At 33.9% G+C, this 16,327-nt stretch overlaps 1 protein-coding gene across 1 annotated transcript in view; it reads right to left on the bottom strand.

The window, feature by feature from the left end:
- Positions 1-16,327, bottom strand: part of NNT (nicotinamide nucleotide transhydrogenase) — a 110,394-nt gene that overhangs the window by 75,455 nt on the left and 18,612 nt on the right. Inside the window, exons 6-7 of the mRNA XM_003759903.4 lie at positions 14,163-14,251; positions 2,773-2,960 (exon numbers count right to left, since the gene is read on the bottom strand). Of these exons, the coding sequence (XP_003759951.1) occupies positions 2,773-2,960; positions 14,163-14,251 (277 nt within the window). The remainder of the gene's footprint in view (positions 1-2,772; positions 2,961-14,162; positions 14,252-16,327) is intronic.

Here is a 16,327-nt window from a genome sequence, read left to right as displayed (position 1 = left end):
GGGAGGTGGAAGCAAAATCCAGGATTGCAGCAGAACCAAGGGGAAATTTTTTATAGCACAGTAACATTGGTGACCTGGTCCAGGCAAACAATCTAGAACTGCAGCAACAGCATCAAGACCAAACAAGGACACTTCATCCAATCTGAAAGATGCTGAAGTCTGGTCTGACATAAATCCTTAATCCAGAAACTCAAGCTAGAGATAAGAAGAAAATGCCGAAAGTAAAAAAGTACCATTTATAGTGATTATTACATGGTAGGTATTATGCTAAGTGCTCTGAAACAATAAAATATAAATAATAAAACATTGATTATAAACAAAAAACGTTACCTCATTAGATCCTCACAAGCCTAGAAAATAGGTGCTATTCTTATTCCCTTTTTACAGACAAAGAAACAAAAGCAAACCAAGTTTAAACAACTTGTCTAAAGTCACACAGCTAACCACATCTGGAATCAGATCTCTCAGATTAAAGATAGACAAATACAGGACTGGAGGATGGTTTTATTTCATTTTGTTGATTTCAGAAAAAGGAAAGAAAAGAGAAAGAAAACTTGGGGAGGGGGAAGAGAAGAATCTTACTTTTTCTCCTAATTATGGCATAAGAAAAGAAAACAATATAAATATAGAGGAGAGGGTAAGGAAAGAAAGTCTCATTATCTTTACTCATCAGAATTAGGCAAAGGAGTCTTGAAAACAAATACAAAGAGAGTTTGACATAGAAATGTATTAAATATATTAAAATCAGTAGAGAATTAGGAGAGGAAAAGTGAAGTACTATTATCTAGAGAAAAATTACAAGCAAAATTATCTTTTGACAATTAAAAAAAGAGATAAGGCATATGAACCAGTGATTATGATCTGGACTGGGTGAAGAAAAAAAGGCAGAGGCATAAGATAAAACCCTATTTAATTCCAGATTACTAGTGTTAAATATGTTCCTATTCATTCATAACCTTTTTTTATAAAGAGAAGATAGGAAGCAAACAGAAAGAAGGTATGAGAGGATGTCTTTGAGAAACACAATTAACAATTATAATCATAATAATTATAACCCCAAGAGATGTAAATTGCTTCAAAGCCATAACTCTAAAAAAGAAAATCAAATACAACTCAATCATAGTCAAAGGCAAGCAAGTTTTCAAGATATTTTAAGATGTGAATGGTTTGAACTCACCCACAAAGTGGAAAGTAAAGAAGCATGAAATCTAAGAAGGACTCAACTTTTTTCCCAAATAAGCTTGATCTCAAATGAAAACTACCTTAGATATGTTAGATACCTCTACACACACTCTAGCTATAAAGCTAGATCAGAAAAGACATTTAAAAGTCACCTAGCCTAACCATCTTATTATTAGAGATGTGGAAACTGAGGCCATTTGAGGTCAAGTAGCTTCTCCAAAGTCAAACAAATAATTAAAAAGCAGCTATTCCTTTGGATTTTCACTTTCTTTCCATATTTACAAATTGGCAAGTAAACCTCAAACTTTTTGGTTTATGGTACAGTTAGAATAGCAACACATGAACATTTATGGGAGAGTTGGAAGACTTTTGCATTAACGGTTCCCCTGCTTTTGTTGAGTTCTTTGCAACTTCAAGAGCTAACTTGCTTTGAAGTTAATACATTTGTTTTGTGAATCTAGATTTACTATACTACATATGATGGATAAATAAAATTTATAATAAACAAAAAATTTTTATACTTTCTTTTGCAATATGCAATAACATGACATTCAAAATTTTGCAGCACACCTGGCAAAATTCACTCCCATTGTTCCACTACTCGATAACCATGGTTCTAAGCCATAAAAGAAAAAGCACTCTCATCCTAATTTTCTTGTGGGGTAGAGTAAATCTTCCTCTTTCCATCTACTAAATTCAAAATAAAATCTCTACAATTCTCATTCTTCTTTCCCTCCATTTCCTTCAAAAACAGAAATTCTCCTTATAAATGGCTAATATAAAATAGGCCATATTTTGAGGTCACCAGACATGAAAGATATCCTCACTTTCAAATCATTTTATTTTTTATTAATCAGAAAATAGCTTTTCTTCTTATAAGAAAAGCCCCTATTCATCTATACATGCTGTACACTACTTACTGAATAGGGAAGCAGGATATATTTAGAAATGAATGTGATATAAAACACAAAAATCATCAATAAAATTTTAATAAATAAATAGAAATTTTTTAAAAAGTATGTAATTACTTATCTGAAGATTTAGGGCAAATAAGATGAGTGACAAACTATATGGAAACTTTCCCCTGGCTCCATCCATGACATTTCTCCTTTAGCCAAGAGTCAGCCTGGACAACAGCAACACTGATTTCTTATTTTGTAATTCATGGTAGCATCATCACTGCTCTATTAAATACACCCACACACCCACCCCACCACCTCCACACACAGGTGTATGTATGTATGTATATCTATAAGTCTATAAAAGTTTTTGTAAATGTGTATACACCATATAAATATCAGGTGCATACTTACTGTCCAGAAGATAATTTTTTGAAAAATCAAAAGAACCAAATTTACATTTTCACAGACTTCTTGAAAAATCACCTAACCTTCATTTTAGAAATAAGTTCTATGGTATCCAGACTTCTTCTCATCCCTAAGGAAATTTCAAAATCATCTTTCAGGAATCTGTAATTATTGGTCAGTTCTATATCATAATATCACCAGAAGCTTGTCAAGAACAAAAGATCATAGATGAAAAAAAAAGATTCATGAAAAGGAAAAAAATACAATTATACAAATGAATTACCTGGAATAAGGGCTGTGCTGATGAGAATATCAACTTCTTTACACTGCTGGGCAAAAAGTTTCATTTCTGCTTCAATGAATTCTTTGGACATTTCTTTGGCGTATCCTCCTTGTCCCTCTCCTGATTCTTTCAAGTCCACTTCCAAAGGTTCTGCCCCAAGAGACTTAAACTGTTCCAAAGCTGCAGCTCTAAGAAGAAAACCAAATACAAACCTTTCGTGGTCAAAGAAAAGTAAGCATTCAAGACATTTTGAAAGATATCTCATATTGTCACAAGTTCTGATTTTAAAAACTATCACAGAATTCCCCTTTCACCACAGTCACTCCAGAAAGATATGTATTCCAGTTCCTACTTCAGCAAGCTAATCTTCATTTGCCAGCTTTGTTTCACTTGGAGCTGCTATTTGGGATGCCATACCTGCTGACTTCTCTTATAACAAGACTTTTCACTTTTCAGGTCTACCAGGGGATTTTGTGGTGGCTATAAGTATGTGTATATTCCATGTATCAATGGTGAATGAATCATCTTTGCAGAAGTTTTTGTACACATTTTTTGTTTCAACCACAGAGTGGGATCTCTACCTGATTTAGTAATCAGGCCAAGGTTGGGTAAGCAGACAATTTTTAGGGCACCCTTTCTAAGCTCCCTGCTCACACCAGAAGGTAAGCAGTGCAATTTGTAAAAAGCTGCTCAGTCACCAAGGTAGCTGTTGAATCCTACTGCTGCTTCTGGTGAGAAAATGATTGTATGGCCTAGGCTACCTGTGTGCAACACTGTGACTACAGCTCCCAGCGTATGTGCACCTGCTGCTTCATTACTTGCCTGTTGTCTTAACACTCTGAGAAAGGCAGAAAAGCTCAAATAGTATGGGTGATGTCTTTTCATTGGTGTGTAAAGTGGATTTAAGTGAGTCAGAGCTAGAGACCCTTATCATCAATGTGCCCAAAATGGACAAGTTAATAGGTCCGGATACCTTTAATGTTAAAGTAGGCTCAGATTACCAAACATAACAGGGAGTCCTTGGGATGAATGAGTTGGAAACTAGTGAAGACTTGAAGCACAAGTCTCACTACCTTCTCATCAATAATAATGCCTTCTATTTACCTAAACTCAATAAAACTTTATGAATGCACCCTCTCAGCAAAGGTTGGCATTTAATAGACTATGTAATTCTTAGGAGAAGATCTAGACAAGGCATGAAAGTGAGGAAAGTAATATGTGGTACAGAGTGCTGGTCTGATCATAGATTTATTTTTCCAAGCTAAATATTAGCATTCAACAAAAATGGCAGCCCCAAGGCAAAAAGACCAGAAGAATTGATGTCAAAGAGATTAGAGGGCTTCTTTAAGCAGGAAAATTTTATTGCTAACTTTGAGGGAAAGCTGAGCCAAAACACAGCTTACAACAATAGAGCAGAAAAGGAGTGGGCAACTTTCAAAATTTGCTATACAGCACTGCACTTGTTCACATGGTCACTTGGAAACATCAAAAGTGGCTTGACAAAAATGATGGAGAAATTCAGAAGCTGTTAAATGAAAAATGAGCATTCCATAGGGTGTACCAGCAGGAGAGTTTATCCATTTCTTAGAAGACAATATTTAACTCCATCAAAAGTAAAGCACAACCAAAGTTAGAGAAATACAGGATTCTTGCTCAGTAAGAAAACAGATGAAATTCAATTTTATGCTGAGATAATAACAATCCAAAGCGCTTTTTTGGTGCCTTAAAGGCCAGAAATCTATGGTGTATCTCAACTACTCAGTACTGATGGAACCACATTGATTACTGATAGGGATAAGATGCTAGATAAATGGACTGAACACTTCCAGTATTCTCAGCAGACCATCTGGTACTGTTTTTGTTCCAGATGAAAGTTACAAGATGGGGGGGGTCCCCTGCCCTATATAAGCTGACTGAAATTTCCTATTTATATGGCAAGAGGAGGGTTATACCCTAAGAGTTCAAGGACACATCCACTGTCCATCTCCATAAAGGCAATGGGAATAGATTGTTCTGTGACAATCGTGGGGGTGGGGGAAGTCTCTTTCTTAATCACTGCTGGCAAGATTCTTGCCAAAGTCCTCTTTAATAGACTGAACCTTTCCCTGGAAGATGGCCATCTTCCTGAGAGGCAGTGGGGTTGCAGAAAAGGCTGAGAAATAGTCAAATTGGTGTTTGCTGCACAACAACTCCAGAAGAAATGCCAGTAGCAGAACATAAGTCTTGTATACAATGTTAGTAGATCTAAGGCCTTTGATACCATCAATCATGAGGGCTTATGGAAAATTATGTCAAAATTTGATTGCCAAGAAAAATTCATTTCATGACGGCATGCTTGTCCAGTTCTGAATAACGGACAATGGTCTCACACTTTCCCAGTCACCACTGGAGTGAAAAAAGGGTATGCACTTATCTCCATGCTTTTCAGCATGATGTTTTCAGCCATATTGTCAAACACCTTAAATGATGACAAATAGCACAAGGTCAGTTACCACACTAATGGTAAATTCTTCAACAAGCCAAGACTAAAGTGAAGGGAGTGTTGGCGCATGAGTTTTTGTTTGCAAATGATTGTATGTTCAATGTAGCCTCTGAAGCTGAGATGCTACAAAGTATGGATCAATTCTCAAATAACAGCAACAAAACACAAGGGCTCCATCAGCTAGCCCCCACCACTTACATGTGGAACCATTGATTACAGCAAATGAGGGTGTTTTGAATACTGTAGATAAGTTCACTCACCTTGGCCAGTACACTTTCCAAGGATGTGCACAGGAATAATGCAATAATAATTCAATAATGCACACATACATTGCCAGAGCTATCTCAGTGTTTGGGAGGCTCCGAAGCAAAGTGTAGGAGAGAGAAGGTATCAACTGGACAACCAAACTAAAGATTTGGTGCTCATCTCATTGCCGTATGCCTGTGAAACCTAAACAGTATACTAGCACCAGGCCAGGAAACTGAATTGCTTCCATTTGAATTGCTTAGAAAGATTCTGAAGGTCATTTGGCAGGATAAAATACAAGACGCTAAGGTCCTTTTTTTTTTTTTAATTTATTCTTTGCTGAGGCAATTGGTTTAAGTGACATAGCTAGGAAGTGTTAAGTGTCTGAGGCCAAATTTGAACTCAGGTCCTCCTGTCTTCAGGGCTGGTGGTCTATCCACTGCATTACTTAGCTGCCCCTACTAAGGTTCTTTCTCGAACTAAATTGCCAAGTATTCAAAATCTACTGCGGAGAATTCAACTCTGTTGGACCAAATATCCATTTGCCAAAAAAACTATTTTATGGAGAACTCATACAAATGTTCACATGATGATCAGAAAAAGCAATACAAAGGACACTCTCAAAGTCTTAAGAATTTTGGAATATGATCTAAGACAATTCTGAAGGACCTATGATGAAAACTGCTATCCATACCCAGAGAAAGAACTGATTGTGTCTGAACACAGACTGAATATACCTTTTTATTTACTTTATTTTCCTTGAGGATTGTTTTTTGTTTGTTTGTTTTTGCGAGAGGTGAAGATCTGTGTTTTCTTTCACAACATGACTTTTATGGTAATGTTTTGCCTAACTTCACTCAAAGAATGGGTGGGGAGGGGAGGTGAAGGAAGGAAGAGAAAATATGGAAATCAAAGTTTTCAAAACAAATGTTAAAAAAATGGACTTTGAAATTGATTATGGGACATGAGACACACTAGTACAAGACTCCCCCAGCATGGTAAGCCCCCATCAGAAAAAGTGCTGTACTCTCTAACAGCAAAGTAGTTAAAGTAGCTCAAAACAGACAAGAGATATGCAAAATGTTCACATGGACTATTTATGCCCTACCTGTGGTAGAGAATTCTGAAATCATATTTAGTCTTATTAGTCACAATCAGACACACTGTAACTTGACTCTAACATAATGATGTCATTTTTTTTACCTCTTTAAGAACAACCAATTGTGTTATATATACACAGTCAGATTGAATATCCTTCATAACTCTCCCAAAGAAGAGTGATAATTACTATACGTTTAAAATATGTGCCAGAAAATAATAAAAAGTTTTGCACAATGAATTTTTGTTGATATAATAAAAACATCTGACCCAAACCAAGATTTCTTTGACAGCTATAAGACTACAGGTTCAACGTGAATTAACAATGTGGGACAGTAGCCCAAAAAACTATTAGAATCCTGCTTAAAGAATCCTGCTACTGTTCTGCCTAGATTAGATCAATATTATGCCACTTATGGGAGTAAAATTTTAGGAGTACATTCAGCCAAGAACAAAATCTTGCCATATGAGAACTAAAGAACTTAAATTTTGATAAGGAGAGATTTGAGGAAACACAATCCATACCTTTAAATATAGAAAGAATAATGCCTCATTTATATAGCAGTTTGAGGTTTATACAGTTTTTTCCTCATAACAAACTTTAGTAAGGAATGACATCATTTAGCACTTCATAAAAGAAAATAGGTTCAGGGTGATTACTGACGAGTTATCATATAAAAAAGAGAGATTCAAATTATTCTGTTTGACACCAAAAGTAAATAAATAGAAGGAATAAGTAGAAAATACAAGGAGATACATTTCACTCAATTTAAGGAAGAACTGCCAAGCATCAGTTTCCAAATGTAAAGGGCTTCCTTAGAAGGCAGCAAAGTTCTTTATCACTAGAAGCCTTCAATGAGGAGCTGGCTGAACAGATGGCAGGAAGGTTGTAGACAAGACTCATGCCTCATTCAGACAATAAGGACCAAATTCAATATACCTCAGAACTCCTTCCAGCAGATTGTTCTTGTCAATGTTCCTCTTACTTAGGGTTCTCCTTATTTTCTTACTATTAAATATATGTATTTATTATATACATAAATTAATCTGGTCCTCCATTATTTCACTGAATTAGGTATTCAAATAAAAACTCTTAAGACAATTTATGAGTGTTGAGCTACTAAAAACCACATAAAAAGAAGAAAAAACTTCCAAATCTCTTAATCAAGTCTCTACTAAAATGAAAAATTCCTGCAAGTACATAATCTCTTAAAATATCTTATGATGTATATATCACTGCTTCACTTTTCTCCCTCAGATCAGTTTAGTCAAAATATTACAATACAAACATTAGCCAATAACAATATTAAGTATTAGGTAAAACTCTCCTTTCTTTTGGATAAGTCCCACCTTTTGAACTTATGTCACTATGCAATGAACTCTCAGTTCCTTATATTTCTTAACTGGCATAAGTATATTTAATCTTATAGTAGAGCTTTGTCCTAAATCATGTTATAATAACTACCTCCCAATACTTTTTTATGACAGAATGCTGAATTTGGACATAGGAAGTCATGAATTCAAAGTCTACCTCTGATGTGACCATAGACATAATCTGAATCTGTTTCCTCATCTGTAAAATGTGGGCAATAATACATGCAATACCTGCCTCACAGGGTTGTTGTGAGATGTCAACGAGATGAGTTGTAAAAAGCAATTTGAAAGTTTTAGCAATAAATAAAGCTTGTTGTTAGATTAATTAGCCCCAATCTGAAGTTAACAAAGTGGACTAATTGCCATTATCCAATGCTCATGTCATTTTTGCATCAATTATATATTCTATTTGCCATTCCTAAAAAGCAATCTTTGCTCCACTAGAAATCTATAAGAATTTGGAGATAAAATTAGACTATAAAAACAATTTTTAAAAATTAATAAATGATTAACATTTACATTATGGATGCTGGAACGTCTTCAAAACAATGAAAATAACTAAATATAGGAATTCAAGCTTTTGTTATCAATAGCCTTGAACTATCCAAAGTCGCAAAATCATTAAGTCAAAATACTCATTAGGGTTTTGATACTACTATTTCCTATATAGCAATGGGACATAATGAATTTAGCATTGGAATCAGAAACATATAAGCTTGAATCTCACCACTAATGTTCTATTTATATGACCATGGGCAAATAATCTAAATCAGGGGTCCTCAAACTACAACCCGCAGGCCAGATGCGGTAGCTGAGGACGATTAGCCCCCTCACCCAGGGATATGAAGTTTCTTTCTTTAAAGGCCCACAAAACAAAGTTTTCATTTTTACTATAGTCCGGCCCTCCAACAGTCTGAGGGACAGTGAACTGGTCCTCTATTTAAAAAGTTTGAAGACCCCTGAATGCTCTGAACCTTCATTTCCTTATCTATAAAACGGGGGTAAATACAGTAAATAATAGCTGTAGGATCCATCTTACAGGGTTGTTATGAAAATCAAATGAATAATGTACATAAAGTGCTTTGCAAGCTTTAAAGTACACATTACACACCAGTGTTTATAATTAAATTATTACATGTAATATAAATTTTTGTCTGAATGATTATTAGAATAAAATTAGAATAAATACAGTAATAAACCTTTTCAAAACTTTATTTTTTATTTTGAAGAAAATTTTAATGTGGAGGTTCTAGAGAAATTTTCTATCAGTAATACATATAAAATATTAAAGATAAGCTGTAAAAAGCAAATAGGATAAGCATAATTTTAGTTAGATCTGATTTTAACCCTATTTACTTTTTTAAATTTCTAGGTGCAAAATTATGCAGGCCGATATTCTCTCCAATTCTACTACTTGTCTATCCTGTCTCAAATAAAATGCCATAAGTAGCCAAAGTCTCATCTGAATATGTATCCAATTTTTCAATGATTTGAACAAAATATCAACATTATTTTAAGTCCAAGTGCTTTATAAAACCCAGTGCCTACAATAGAAAATTTCTTAAATGAGCTTTTCATGTTTAACAGTGTTACAAGAGAAAATTCTGGGAATGTGATGGGATAGACAAAAAAACTCCAAACTCTCCAGATTTTTTACCACAGGAGACAAAAAAAGAGCTTCAGGGCAAACAAAGAGCAGTTAAAAACAAATAAGAGGGGAGGAAGAATAGAGAGACTATCAAAGAAGAGAGGAAGAAAGATATCAAGGCAAAAGTTTGCCCTGTGAAGTATAAACACCTAGCTCCATTGAAACAGCAAGCAAAGAGCCCTGAGTAAACCCTGGGGCTTGCTGGGTGAGGAGGTAGCCTGGACTACAGCCACAAGAATTTTCACCTCCCAGTGTGAGGAGTTGGTGCCTCAGTCAGGGAAGATTTAGGGAACCTCTTTTGACAAGGAACTGCACATGCCCAGTAAAGGCAGTATGAGACAGGATACTACTGGCTATGGGCACTTAAAGGAAGGTAGAGTTCTTGATTTGGGGATTCCAGCCACAAGAAGGCCAGAGGCACCCCCCCCCCATACTTTAGGGCTAGGAGTGATTATATCAACAATCTGCTATAAATCAAAATTAAAAATTAAAAAAATAAGCAGGCATAGGAGAAAGAACAAACCATTGAAAGTTTCTATGGGAATAGAGAAGATAGATTCATCTTCAGAGAAAGATACTGAAGCAATTTTTAAAAAGCCTCTCTTACTCTAGGCTCTTTTTTATTGCTTCAGTATCTTTCTCTGAAGATGAATCTCTTACTCTAAAAAGTAAAGTTAAATGGTCATCTACCCAAAAGAATTCACAGTACTCAAAAAAAAAAAAAAAACCCCACTAAAAATCAAATGAAATTGAAGAAAAACAACAACAACAACAACAACAAAATACAAGGAAAACAAGATTATGAAAAGAAAGTCAACCAACTAGAAAAGAAGATCCAGGGTCTTAAAACAGAAAATGACTCTTTGAAAATAAGAATTAGGCCAGGAAGCCAGTGAAGTTATGAGATCAAAAAATAATAAAAACAAAATATAAAGAATGAAAAGATAGGAACATATGAGGTATTTCACAAGAAAAACAACTGATCTGGAGAACAGATTAAAAAGAGAAAACATAAGAACAATCAAACTACCTGAAAGTTATAATAAGAAAAAAAATTTTGATAAAGTAATACAAGAAATAAGTTAAGAAAATTGTCCTTCTGAGAATAATAGTTTTTACTTTTGTCCCTTTGAACATGTTTCTATTATGGACAATATGCAGTTTAGAATTTCTCTATGTATTGGGCATCTTAAAGTAAAATATGTAAAGTTGACCTTATAAACCATCTACTTAGATATGAATATGAAAAATAAGCTGTGAACTTTCAAAAAAAAAAAAAAAGAAAAGAAAAGAAAATTGTCCTGAAGTGTGAGAACAAGAAGAAAAAACAGAAATAGAAAAAAAAATCCATGATCACTATATGAGAAAAATCTACGGGAATATTATAATCAAATTCTGAAGTCCACAAGTCAAGGAAAAAATATTATGTGCAACAAGAAAAAAAACAATTCAAATATGTTACAGCCACAATTAAAATCACACAAAACCTAGCAGTGACTACATTAAAAGACCACAGGTCTTGGAACACTGTATAATCAAAAAGCAAAGAACTAGGGTTGTGGTCAAAAATCTGAACTTGATAGAAAATTTGACATATAAGATCTAAGAGAAATATAAGGTAAACATTAAAGACAAATTTCAAGGAACTCAACAAGGACAAATTATTTAGACTTTATATGTGGAAGTTTGTAAACAACATGTCTAAGATTGTCAGTATTAAGTAGGTAATTTGAAAGAAAGATTGGGGTAAAACTGAGTATGATGCTAAAAAGCAAAATTGTAGAAAAAGGTAAAAAGAGTAATTATGTTATATGAATGAGGTACAAGAAGAAAAAATGATACAGAAAAATTTGATGGGGGAAGAAGACTGGTAGTTCTAGAATCCCACTCACATGGGAATGGAGTTAGAGGGAACAGTACATATATATCTAGAAGGGTATAAAAGTCTTCTAAATTTATAAACAAACAAGGTGATAAGGTAATAGGTTATAATAAGGTTATATATATAATAAGGTTATAGAAGGGTGTGTAATTTAACAGACTGGGGTAAGGTATGTAGATTAATTGAAATAGATTAAAATGGGAAGGAAAGGGTAAGGGCAGAGAATAAGGGAGATATCCTTTGAGCTGGGGGGATAGATTAATAACAAAATAAGGTAGCAAGGAAAAATAAAGCAGAGATAGGAAAAATAAGAGATATTCACAAACATAATAATGATCAGGAGAATTTATTAGAAACAAGAAGCAAAGGTAGTAATCACTGATCTCAAAGTTAAAACTAAAATAGATTTAGTCAAAAAAGAAAAATAGGGAAACTACTCTATGTCAACCATATTAATATTGTTTTAGACCATTTAAAATAATTAGATAGTTTAAGGTGTAGAAAATGATGAATTGGTGAATTTAGAAAAATATGTAAAGACTTGAATTTATGAAAAATATACATGCTTTCAGAGAAAGAAGACAAACAAGCATACTACAGTCTTACAGAGATGTATATGAAGGTATTTGTGTATATATGTGTATGATTATATGTATCTATGTGTGTTCATGTGGCATATACATATATATGTGTATGTACATCTGCATTTAATTGTAGCCTTCTTAGGGGAAGTGGAGGGGTAGAAAGAGGGGAAAAAAGAAACAAAAAGTGCATATCGGAGAACAAAAGAAAACCTACAAAGAAGCAAAGATTGACAGCTCTGAACATGTGTAGGCTTTCCTGAAATAGAAATTTATTGTGTCATATTTTGAATCTTCTCTTTTGTTCTGCTGTGCACATAGCAATGTTTTTTTTTCTTTTCTTTTTTCTTTTTCTTTTAAATTTAAGTTATAAACAAATAAATTTTAAATTAAAAAATATATTCATACCCCCCCCCCAGGTGATGTGTATCTGTCTGCTACCAAAGAAGTAGAAATGAGACAGAGAGGAGACAGGGTGAATAAAAAGATCTGAATACAAAGAGAACACACTACAGAGCCAAATGGTGGGGACAAATCTAATAAAATGAAATTTAATAAGGACAAATGTAAAGTCCTCCATTTAGGTTAAAAATATCAAATGCACCAGAATGGAATAAGGAAGTTGTGGCTAGATGCCTGTTCACATGACAAAGACTTGGAAAGCTGACTCAAGGTCAATATCAGACAAAAGTATTAAGTAGCTGACAAAAAAAAAAAAAAAAAAGCCAATGCAATCTCTGGCACATTAAATGAAGTATAGTTTACACCACAAAAGAGATGATAATTATTGCCAACATTTATATGGTACCTTAAAGTTTACAAACTGCTTTTCTCTTGTAGAATTGCCCCATATTTGTTGAATAAGAGATGGACATCATTTTACTCTTATCACCCTGGTCAAATCACATGCTGGAATACTATGTTCAGATGTGGGAGCAGTTTTTAAATGGTACTGACACACCAGAGTATGACCAGCAAGGTGAATAAAATGGCAGCAGGACTTTAAGCCACAAGATCAGCAGGAAGAATGAACAAACAGAAACTTGTTGTAAACATTTACTATTATAATGTATTTTGCTACATTCTGGGGATAAAAATAAAAAAGCAAGACAGCCTCTTCCCTAGCTCACTTTCTAACTGGGAGAGACAATATATATAATTGAAGATTATTTGATGGCACTAGGGAAATTTAGCATGGGGAAAAAAAATTTTAAGATTAGCCTAATATTGTTAGTTATTGGAAATTACATTAGCTTAAGAACCAGAAGTCATGAGTGTCAGTCTTCTTATGTTACTAACAACTTGTCACAGCCCATGTGACACTGAGCAACCTACAGCTCACGAAAAGTCTAGATTACCACTTTTCAGTTTTGTTGAAAAAGATCTTCTTGTGGGGAACTGAGGATTAGAATTTGTCACTGAGCTTCCTTTTAACTCTGAAATTTTGAGATTCCATGCAACCCTGGTACCAATATCAATCTATATAATACCAGCAGCTTTATAAGGTATGAGTTTTGGAGAAGAATAGGAGAGGGGTGGTTCTTTTTGTATTTCAATTACTAAAAATGTATATTGTTTGTCTTTATTGAAATTGCTTATTTTTTTCCAGGAGAAATTTTTTTAAAATTTAGGTAGTAACATTTACTTTTTAAAAACCTTTAGATAGTTGGATTTATTTTCTAACATATAATAAAATTATGTACATATATATCTACACATAGATACATAAATACACGCACAAGCTGCTCTTGCAATGTAGGGAAAAAATGAAGATGACTACCTACACATTTGAGTGGACCCTCTGTGGTGAATTTTTGTGAAGATACAGACGTCTGTAACACAGGACAGACAGGTGGGACGGGTTACAATGTGAATTATTAAAGGGAATTACAAAATTTATGGGAACCCAAATCCATTTGAATATAAGGAGTTTGGGAGGGAAAAGTTTTCAATTTGTTATTTCATAAAGAAGAAAATTTTTCAATTTATTAGGCAATCAGATTAAAAAATAAGGTATTCTAATAGTTAAATGGGAAAAAAAAATTGTCCTCTTAATAGAATCATGAATGAAATACTTACCTGGTATCAAACCCTCGAACAATTGCCCCCATAGCCTTAGCTGCTCCAGCAGATGCAAGCCCAGCAACTCCACCACCAATGATAAGAATCTAGATTAGGAAGTGTAATCTGTTATTTTAAAAAACAAAATTCATTATCAAAAATGTTTGAAAGATTATTAGCTGGTAAATGGATTGCATTAGCTTGGCTATTCTCAGGAAGCAGTAAAATCAACTTTTTTTCTTTAAACAGGTTTTCAAAATAGAAACTGTTTAACCAATCACCTCTCTCCATTCAATCTAACAATTAGCATTTCAATCAACAAACTAATGTAATATCAATATTATACGATATCTAAAAATTAGTAAATTGTTCTTACTTTATAAAAGCCACTTCCACAAAAACCTCAATTGCAGACATTTTAGCTACCTCTTCTCAAATTCCAACATCTCCTAAATTCAGGGAATTTTGTTGTTGTTCGATCATTCAAGCATATATATTTTCATAACCTGATTTGAATTTTCTTGGCAAAGATACTGAAGTGGTTTGCCATTTCCTTCTTCAGGCAAACAGAACTGAGGCAAACAAGGCTAAATGACTTGCCCAGGATCATACAGAACATAGGTGTCTGAGACTAGATTTGAACTCAAAATGAGTCTTCCTGAATCCATGCCCAGTGTTCTATCCACTGAGCCACCTAGTTCCTCTAAATTCAGGCAATATTAAGACATTCAAGAAAAGCATAACTTTAGTGAGATGTCTCCTTACTGCTTACTCAAATATAAAGTGACAGCATTACTTCACTACTAAATATGCCCCTAAAATTTAAAGTAATGGCAATTGGTTCACTATTTAGGGGTATAATTCAAGAGATCACAAGAATTTATAATTCCTTTGATAGAAGAACCTACCAATTCTCCCAGAAACAAGGAAGAACTTGTTTCATGTTCCATGAACCTTAGAAATGAATTTCCTGAGTACTGTTGGAAAGAAAACCTGGCAGGTACGCTGCCCATAAATAGTGCGATTAAAAGCAACACAATGTTCCTCAGGAATTATCTGGTATTCACAGAATTAATGATGCTTGTAAACATACAACAACCACAAATGTCAATAACTTCCTCATTTCCAGTCATCCTGGGCAATAGCATCCAGAAATAACAAAGGAAGTAGGGGCTCCAGGAGCTGCAAAATTGACTCATTGATCTCCAATACAGAAATAAAATCTAGAAAGATTATCGGGTTAATTCTCTCTGATTGTAGAAAGGACTACATTTAAGACCAACTTCAACAGAAGAGAATTATTCCCATTTGTGAAGGAATTCATGCTTAAGGATTTTTTTTTGGTAACTTGAGTATCTGACTTTCTTCTCTGTTGAGAAATTCTTTTTTTGCATTTTATTTAAATCCTTCATGCTTCAGGCTAAACACTTTTAATATTGTTTTGGTCTCAGTGGAAAAATAGAACTACTCACCATTTTCAGATCACATTTCCAATTTTTTATTTCCAAGCTAAATAATCCCCATACCTTTAGCAAATGCTGAATAATTACAAACCCGTTTCACCAATTTGTGTCTCATCCTATGTCCTCCCATAAATTTAGGGATGATGCTATAAACAAAATCATGATTCTTTACAAGTATATGCACCTAACAATTACATGGAGTAGATGATAATTCAGAATCATAGAATTCTAGAACTGGAAATTCCCAGTTACTAGTGAAAATAAAAAAATAAAAAAGAACAAGCATAGCTTCAAAGAAAAGATATAGCTGACAACTTCTACTCCTTTGCAGAAATGGAGGTCAATGAAATGAAACATTATTTATGTTTTCAGAGTTCTTTATGTGTTGATTAGTCATATTGATTTTTTCCTCTTCTTTTTATTGTTCTTATTTTTTAAAAAATTTTTGTTGTTATAAGAAATTATTCCCTGGGAAGGAGAAGGCATATACAGGGAATTTTAAGGAATATAAAAACAAGGTATCAGTAGAAAACTGTTGAAAAAGAAAGAAAGCAAATATTATTTTTAAAAAATTTTTTAAATAGTCTTATTAAAAAAAGAAAAGACATATGATGGCAGGTACAGTGGTACACACCTTCAATCCATACTCTTGAGGGAAAGGAACTTGGTAAATTTCTTTGATCCTTCTAAGATACAATAGAGCTAAAGCCACATTAAGTT

The sequence above is a fragment of the Sarcophilus harrisii genome, chromosome 1 (assembly GCF_902635505.1).
Source record: "Sarcophilus harrisii chromosome 1, mSarHar1.11, whole genome shotgun sequence".
NCBI lineage: Eukaryota > Metazoa > Chordata > Mammalia > Dasyuromorphia > Dasyuridae > Sarcophilus > Sarcophilus harrisii.
Note: the sequence above shows the minus strand (reverse complement) of the source record. Positions and strands in the feature narration are given on the sequence as shown.